The sequence below is a fragment of the Anguilla anguilla genome, chromosome 15, assembly GCF_013347855.1.
Source record: "Anguilla anguilla isolate fAngAng1 chromosome 15, fAngAng1.pri, whole genome shotgun sequence".
Taxonomy (NCBI): domain Eukaryota; kingdom Metazoa; phylum Chordata; class Actinopteri; order Anguilliformes; family Anguillidae; genus Anguilla; species Anguilla anguilla.
This window is the reverse complement of record NC_049215.1, coordinates 31,464,006-31,472,889: the sequence shown is the minus strand read 5'-3', so window position 1 is coordinate 31,472,889 and position 8,884 is coordinate 31,464,006. Positions and strand designations below refer to the sequence as shown.

The 8,884-nt window shown below is 43.6% G+C and overlaps 1 protein-coding gene across 1 annotated transcript; it reads left to right on the top strand.

Annotated features, from left to right (window-relative positions):
- Positions 1–4,577: 4,577 nt before the first annotated feature.
- dph3 (diphthamide biosynthesis 3) lies at positions 4,578–7,139 on the top strand. Its single transcript, XM_035392914.1, has 3 exons — positions 4,578–4,774; positions 5,104–5,178; positions 6,032–7,139. The coding sequence occupies exons 1-3, from the start codon at positions 4,667–4,669 to the stop codon at positions 6,101–6,103; spliced, it is 255 nt and encodes an 84-aa protein (XP_035248805.1). The 5' UTR covers positions 4,578–4,666; the 3' UTR covers positions 6,104–7,139.
- The last annotated feature ends 1,745 nt before the right edge of the window (positions 7,140–8,884 follow it).

Sequence of the window (8,884 nt, the reverse complement as noted above, 5' to 3'; positions counted from 1 at the left end):
TCCTTGGCAAATTACTAGCTTATATGGATTGATTGGCCTGTTCAGATTGATATACATTCATATTTTCTAATACTTTTAACCTCCATCAAGGTTGTGATGAATTTGAGATACCGCCAACTTATGGACCATGTTCAATTTAAACAAAACATTTGATGTTTTCGTGTACTGTATCTCAAAGCAGGGAAATGACGAAGAAGCTAATCATTCTCCATGCCACTGTATTCTGCTAATGATCCACTTGTACACAGTAGTGTACAGTAAATCTTGTAAAACTACTGTACAATTTCATGTCATTGGACAAATGACCGTGAAAACCAATATAGGAGATTCTACGTCAATCGAGGCCACAGGCTAACAAGTTTAGTACAGAACCCACCCCACATTCCATTTCGGCTCTATTGGCCCAAAAGGACATTAATATCACCCCTGCCCCCCGACCACTGGCCAGTTATAAAAACCCGGAAATGGAGACTCCATTAACGGGGCTAACCATGTTATTCTAATCCCTGTGGATCATGGCCTGGTAGTGAGTGACTGCTACTGTGCGTACATTTGCCAAAATAACCCAGATATTCACAAAGAGTGCATTCAAATGTTTCTCTGAAAGAGCAAAAATACTGTATCTCTAGGAAGTTATTATTCACTTTAAACGACACGTTACTGTCAGCTCCTGCCAACAGCAAATGATTATCCAGTGGTTCAATTTAGGCAATAAAACCGTATTTCCTGAATGCTGTACTGCACGGCACCAGAGTGTGGGTGGTGACCGTGACTGATGTGATACAATCTGTTCATGTGTGGAAACCCCTTTTTTAATGTTTAATGTTTAACGCAATATTTGCATTTTGTGTACTTTTCGTTTAAACTCGCACAACTCATATTTTAGTTTTAAGTTTTTCCTTCAGACGCATTTTGAGAATTAGTCAGAGGCCAAGGTGATAATGTGTGTTAAGGAATGGAACAGGTAATCTTCAGGAGCTCAGTAATCGGTGGTTGTACATTAAAAGGTACCAGAGCTCCAATCAGACCCCTTCTGCTGGTGAGCCCGCATCCCCTAAGAGGAGTCAGGGGGACTGAAGCACTGGGGCAGAATATGACAGCCCGTCAATATGGGCTTTGTCTTGACACAACAAATCAGACAAAACATCTATGTGCACTGCATGTGCAAGTCACATGGCCCTCTCCCACTGCTGCATGCATGAATGGCTTCCTTTTAAAACCCTGTAGCCCAGTCTGAAAGGTGAAAGCCTTGTTACGGTCTCGCAATTGATGGTTGTTAGACCATAATCATTCTGTATGGGGCTCTCCAAACCCCTCCAATGTAATTAACTTCTTGAAGAGTTGTTTTTTGGATGACAAGGTAAGTGTGTTCTTAATCACCAGCATCAGCATATTAGAATGTTCAGTTAAGAGCATTCTAATCACACATTTGTGATTTGCACCTTTAAAGGTTAAACAGGAAACAGAAGGACTTGTTGGGCTGGGAGTGGGTTTGTACGTATCCCAACCCTGTGACGTAGCTGAGTTTCTTTGTGGAGCACAGGGACCATTCCATCTTTTGGTGACAAACATGATGGTCACAATCACCATTACACTAAACAGCACAGATCTGACTGAAGGCAGATGATATAGAGGTGGCTGGGGGAACTAATATTCACAGTGACTATTTTCTAATTTGTACATGCCATTTTCATGCCCTCAGGAACTATCATCATTGGTGATGACTTTTGGTGATGTCATTCTGCTAGCAAAGAAAAGGTTTGTTTTCTTGCAGTGGGGGGCAGAGCGGTGACAGTTTTGCTCACCTGCACAAATGTATCCATCAGTGATCAATACTCAGCATTTTATTTTCAGCGTTGAGAAAAGGCCGGAAGACTTTGGAAAGCTTTCTATTTGCGTGGAAGCTCGCGTTCCCCTTTGACGACAGCCGGGGAGGGGGACAAGGCTGTTAACTACCCCCGCCCCCCCCCCCCCCCCCCCCCCCCCCCCCCCCCCCCCACCACCCCAGGGGAGATTCCTCCTGATGCCGAGGAAAGCCTGGCGTGTAACTGGACCCCTAAATGAGAGGGTCTCTCTCCTAGCGATGGGAATTAGGGGTTAACCTCCCACTTCCATCCCAGAGTTAGGAATCCATTGCCGTGGCAACATACCCCAGACTTCTCTGGAACCGGTAGGCAGAGGAGAGCCAGGCCCAAATTGAAACGAGCAGCGCTGATGGGCGGGGTCCGGCGGGGGCACACGCTGGCGCCTGGGTCCCCCGCGGAGAGTTTGGGGTGGGGAGGGGGTGGTGGGGAGGCGGGGCGGGGCGGGGGATGCACTAAAGAAAACATTTAGCAACATTCTGCCCTTTACACTATGTCATTGGACCCCAGAAATGGTAAAGGGAAAAAATCACAAGAATTTATATGATAGAAAAACATGTCTGATATGATACATGCGTGTGCTTCGTCATGACACAGTGTGTACAGGGTGTAATCATCATATTCAGGCGTTTTTGGGATATTTTGCATTCATCTGCAATTTGTTTTATCTTTTCCTTTTCCTGTTGCTAGGCAAGTCATGAAAAGGTATTTTTTCATTTTGCACACTTCTTGGCAAGCAAGGCTATTTCATTTTCCATGTGACGCTTCATCCAAATCTTACCAACTTGTAAAATTCAGTTTAACAAGAAATCCAATTTTGTCCAGTCATTTACAAATAAAATAATTTCAGGGTGAGGTCAGTTCTAAAAGAATCTTGTCAGATTTAGAGGTTGTGCTGCCTGTGTCCTCGACGCCATTATCCTTACAGTCCACCTGACCTGATTCTGCTCAAAAGCCTGATCTGTCGATGTAAGAAAACACACAACCACATAGCCGCACAACCATGAAGTGCAGTTAGTTATGCCATTAATAGGCTTGGACATATACAAGGATAATTAGCATAGCGGTCACCAGTACATCGGGCTAAGTTCAGTTGGACATGTTGAAATGATTCTATTGACTTGTGAGGTCAGAAGTAGCGATTTAGACTGAGAAAAAGCATCTAGCGGTCAAAACTAACACAGGACAAGGTCTCCAGTCTTACCTAAGATAATACCCTCCTTGGCCCTAACTGTCATCACAACTTCCTGAATCCAAGATCCCCCAGCAAACTTATTTCAAACATTGCCTCAACTCTCACCATCTCAAAAGACAAACAACTCTCCCCCACCAATTCTTACCATCCTAACCTTTCCCAAGCATCATAAAAAAAAATCATAAGGGCACCGTCATTCTGAGACTGCGTATTATGACATCAATCAGAGACCGGCGGTGTGGGTGGGCAGCCGGGCCCAATCAGCTGTAATGTCAGGCCTTTGAAGGGCTCACTCAGCCCCGGCTTGCCGTCAGCGTGGCTGTGTGGCGTGTGAGCCGGCCCGGGGTGCATTCTGGGAAGACCTGCTGATTGAAACGAGACCGGGAAGGAGACAGAGTGTTGACCCGGCCTAATTAGCCCCCCGAAAATGATTAATTAACCGGAGGAATGACAGTGAGCCCGGGGACTTTAAGGTCACCGCAGGACCGTTATTCACGTCCCCTCCTTAACAGGGGCACGCCCCAACCCCCTGAAACTATGAGAGGAACACAGCCTTCAGCATCTGGGAAAACAGACCTGACTGGGGGGCCTCGGAGGCAGGGATTCTGCGGGCATTAAAGGCCCCGTTGGGGGGTGGGGGATGGGGGAGTGGGGGGGGGGGGGGGCTTCTGCAGTTTCCTGGCTAAATTTGAACCCTGGCTCTCTGAAGCCCGGTCATCTAATCGTCCCCCAGCTCAGTCAGACAAATGGATTCCCTCACGCTCCCACCACTCCTCTGGGCTGATCTGGGCTGAGCATTCTGGCGCTAAACGGCCGCTGTGATTCGCCCGAGTGGGTTCTGCACATTAGAGTCAGTGGGTAACGGGGATCCCCTTCACTACAAGGTGCTTAAATCGTTACTCCCTTCCCGGAGAGAAATGCTTTTCCAGATAAAATGTGTTTAAAAAAAAAAAAAGTTTTATTTACAAACACCTCACGTTGTCTCGGATGCATTCGAAAACTCGGACCTGGAGTCTGCGGTGGGGCCAGTCAAGGTTTCAGGTTACAGTTTTCTTTTGTGATAAACTTGGGAATGACAATCCCTACTGTCATGTGACTGAAGTGCCTTTCTTGAGTTTGAACAGTTGTCCATTTCCAGAAATATGTGTACTGTTTTCCAAGCTTAGCTGTGCTTGAAAACAGACTCCACGAGGTTCCTTCAGTCTTGTCAGTTTTATTCAGTCCTCTAGCACCACCTATCTAAACGTGCGAATCATAGTACTATGCCGGAGTTTGACTCGAGCACGCACAAGGGCACTTAAATCACAGGCAGCTATTGATCAAAACATAGTTTTGAAAAACAATAAGACCTAAAAAAACAGGGTATTCATTTCAAAACGTATTTCTTTATTTGATATTTATTATTCACATATAAATGGGAATGTGAAAATAGGCTTGTAGAGAAGCTAAAATGAGAACTACATAATGCTGACAACTACATTTCCCATGATGCTACAGAAAGGATTCGCAATTCCAGGACACACGTAAAACATGTGAGTCACATCGATAGAACTCATGGTGGTGGGACTTTCTGGTCCTGCTCAGGATCGTTATAGCAGTCCACTTCAAAATGTCTGTTTTTCACGACGAAGTAGAGATAGAAGATTTTGAATATGACGAGGAAACGGAAACTTACTATTATCCATGCCCTTGTGGAGATAGATTCGAAATTACCAAGGCAAGTAGTCATTAGCTAATGTTAGCTAGCTGTCCTGGCGTTGTTACGATTCATTTATGTCTGTGATTGTCGAACATATGCTGTTCTTAATATGCCCGGGAACGATTATATGTATACATTTTTTTAAATATTTCATTTAAGCTATTCTGTTTAGTCAATCTGTGGCGCTACTAGGTAGCCCAATGTTAGGTTACTATCTAACGTTAACTGATTTACAGCTGCGTCTAGCTAGCTAGTTTGTTACGTTGTCCAGCTAACGTAGGCTATATGATACATGGCGATTAACTCTTGCGTTCTGTCGGTAACGTGTTGATTTTTTTCCCATACAGGAGGATTTGGAGAATGGTGAAGAAGTAGCTACATGTCCGAGTTGTTCATTGTTGGTTAAAGTCATCTACGATAAGGTGTGTACCTTCCGCGGAGTGTGAGCTGTAGCCACCTTGCTCAAGTTTGCTACAGGGCAGTTAGTATGGCATGGGATGGAATGACATGTATTCAGGAATGGTTTTAAAAATGTGTGAAATATATTTAGCTAGTCGGTGTAATCTTAATTACAAACGCCCCAATGGTTCGGTAGTTAATTTATCGAAGGTTTTAAATTAGGCTGGCAAGTAAAAAATGTGCTGTAAAAGCAGCCATGTCTGATAGCTTAACGCACTTCCAAGTCTGACTTTTGAAAGACTGCCAAGTTCTACATTCATGAATGAAGTTGGACTGAGCGGGTTAACGTGCTCAAACTCAATAATAAGAACACATATTTAGGTTGGTATGCATTGTTTGTTTGCCAACCATTTGCTAATCGTTCCAGAATTAAATGAAAAGCTAGACCGGGAAACTCTCTGTAATAAATCATTATCGATCGTATTTAACAAGTGATAATTCTGGCTTTTCACACGCGCAGTTTTGAGCAGTTGGATATGTATTTTCTTGTGCGTACAGTCTTTTCTGCGGGCCGTTTTAATTGGCATTCCGTTTCAATGTAAAATAAATGCGGCATTTGAATACAGTGGATCGCTACGTGGAATGTTCCTTTTCATATAGCCTCTAACTGGGACCACTTGACAGATTACTTTTAAAAACCAGGTTTAAAAGTAAAACCAAGGAGATAGGTTTGATCAACGCTAATCAACAATGTATAATTTGATATAGTTAACAGAACGTTGTACAAAGCATTCACGGCTTGTGTTTATTTTCACTGAAAGCAAAAAAAAAAAAAAAACTTTGGTGCCTGGCCTTGACTGTTGATTTTATTCTTAGGAGGCGTTCATGTCCGGTGAAGTAATTGAAGCGCCCGCAAGAGAAGACAAATTGGAGGTGGCGAAGAGCTGAATCAACGAATTCCCCCCACCATTTACCCCGACAGTACAGCAGTAAAGCTGTCTCACTGTGACAGATCTGCGAAGCGTAATCAGATGCTACAACGCAAGTCTAACCTCGTCAGTTTTCCTGGAAGCCCAACACGCACACTCCCATATCAGTGGGACCCGACCGGTGGTTTTTATTAGATGTTTTCTATTTTTATTTATTAAATATCGATTTTACTCTTCTATGCAAATATCAGTCCTGTTTGTTTTATTGCTTGCGTTTCAAAATGGGTTAGCGCCCTGTAAGTGTGCGGTGCAAATGTGTCGGATCACCAGCAGAGGGAGGCAGAGTTCTATAAATACAGTGGTTACGGTAGCATTTTGCCCGGTCCACCGTGGTTTCAGGCATAATAGTATGATAGGACGGTCAGATACCAAAACCTGGTTTTCTCTTGTGTATATTTATGCCAGTGCATGAGTTCCTATGGCAGATTGTTTCTGTGGGACTGATTATTTATAAATACTGTTATTAGTATTAGTTGTGCATAAATGAGCATCCAACCCAAAAACAGATCATGGCCTTTTCCTCCCTGGGGGCATAGCTCAGCGATGGAGCAGAACTTAATGGAATTCCCGAGTATTTTTTTACCGAAAATGCTTAAGAAAATCTCGCAGTACCTCAAGGCCTGCAGCCATACCCTATTTATAGAGAGCTGTATGTTCACTCGTGTGATACTTCTCTTCTATATTTAAGCAGAAGAAAATGACGTGCAGACATTTGTATGCCCTACGTGGTCATTTGCATCCCGTGAGATGTATGCCAGTTATTTTTCCTACTGATTTGCAAAGTTTCAGAAGAGTTTTTTTTTTTCTGTAACATTTTCAGAGCTATCAGTCACATTCCATTTAATGAAGTGCCCTTTAAAGAGTGTGCCTATCACAGGGAATGTTCCATATGAGTAGGTCATATAAGCAGTTTGTGGGTCCTATGGCAGTTTGGACTTCTCTGTGCTGATTTAAGACTGTAAACACAATAAATTACAAACTACTTCTGTCTGTCAGAGAGTGTGGAAGATTTCCCCTCAGCCCTGTAGTGGCAACCAGAATGCAAACGGCATGCAGCATTGCCAGATACAAACGTGTGAAGAGGAAAGTGGGGAGAGGAGGGTGTGTATGCATGTGTGTGTGTCCATGTCAGTGAAAATGTAAAAAAGCAAAGGGAGGGACTCACTGACCTGGGGTTCTTCACCAGTTTTATTTGAATTGCACTTCAACGTTCTGCTAAGTGAAACTACAGAATGCTTATTGAGGCTGATATATTTATGTCTCTCTTAAATGAAGAACATGAAGCAATGGGGACAACCAGCAAAATAAACAAAAACAAAAGTAAATTACCAGGAGTACCAAATAATGATGAACTGCCAAAGCAGCTGTGTAACCCCATGGGCAGGGAGTACTGACAGGAGGCGCTTTGTGATGGACTGGGCTCGCTCTCAGGATGGAACTTCGAAACCGCTTCCTAGCAACCGGGGCATTGCCCGGGAGAATGTGGAGCCTCCGCGTGATTTTCTATGTGATGTGTGAGGCCTGTGCCCATCATGGCTGCTCCCGGTTTCAATGGCCCTGCCACAGTGCACAGTGAACGGAATGCGGTCACGTTGATTCATACGCGTTAGGGCGGTGCTTGACGTTCAGGCGAAGAACCCAAATCTGGCTGGTCAACCTTGGAAACGAAATGACACGATGAGCATGGGGCAGAGTTGGATGAGATAATTGGTGGAAATGCATCCTTTGGACTTCAGGAAACCTCCCTGCAGAGTACTTAGAATTTCCTTGTTCTCAGCATGTTTGTTCTTTCATATGGTTGTGCTTTTTGGCTGGTACGTTTTTATTGGGATCTGCAGTAGTGTGTCCAAATGTTCCAGTCATATATCGAGTTCAGGTGTATTCGACCTGCACCTGTGGAAGAAATCGTCATTAAAGTGAGGTGTGATCCTGCATGTTACTGTCACACTAGCTGCCCGTAGTTAGAGAGCTAATGTTGCACTGAGCAAGCTAAATCAACCCTTTCACAGCAAACATCGTCAATCTGCTCCAGCAGCTACAGTCATCCCAATGGAATAAATGTCAATATGATCTTTCATCAATTTTTTTCTTATTTGCATCGTTCCTTTTTCAGAGACGCTGTCGAAAAAAAAAAAACTTTCCAGAAAAACTGGAAATTGAAATAATGGGAAAGACCTGAGTCTGAACCGAGTGAAAAACAAGTAGTGAGGTAAAAAAAAAAAATCTCCATTGGGAAGGAAAAGTGTGCTTAAGTCACTGTGGTCTAAGTAACTTATCCATGTGATGAAAATTTATTTTGATATTGCTTTATTACAATACTGCAAACACTTCCTTATTGTGCTTCTGTCACAATGGTCTTGTGGGAGGGGGGGTGGCTTTGGTCAGTATGAGGCAATTGACTGTGATGTCACAATGGAATAATTCAGTATGATGATGTCACAGTACCCTAGGTACCATGAAATCACAGGAGTAATTCAAGTGTTCCTGGGTAATATGACTCATCTGTGTTTACTGGCACTAGCCACACATCATGCCTATTTTAAGGGGTGTGGCCTGTGGCTTTTGTGTTCTTCATTGGTTGGTTTTCAATCTATGCCTAATGGAACACAAACACATGTCCCTGCCAAATGTTGCGAGGACTATAGAAATTATTCTGACACATGGCTGTGAGCAGGATTCATTGTGTATTATGAACACCATGCTATCATCTACAATTGCTAGAGCAGATATGTGTTCTTGA

What these genes read in the sequence shown, in the direction of transcription:
- dph3 (XM_035392914.1), top strand. Translation starts at nt 4,667, where the DNA reads ATGTCTGTTTTTCACGACGAAGTAGAGATAGAAGATTTTGAATATGAC. An exon ending in ATAGATTCGAAATTACCAAG is followed by an intron (nt 4,775 to 5,103) that starts GCAAGTAGTCAT and finishes TTTCCCATACAG; the next exon opens with GAGGATTTGGAGAATGGTGA. An exon ending in TTAAAGTCATCTACGATAAG is followed by an intron (nt 5,179 to 6,031) that starts GTGTGTACCTTC and finishes TTTTATTCTTAG; the next exon opens with GAGGCGTTCATGTCCGGTGA.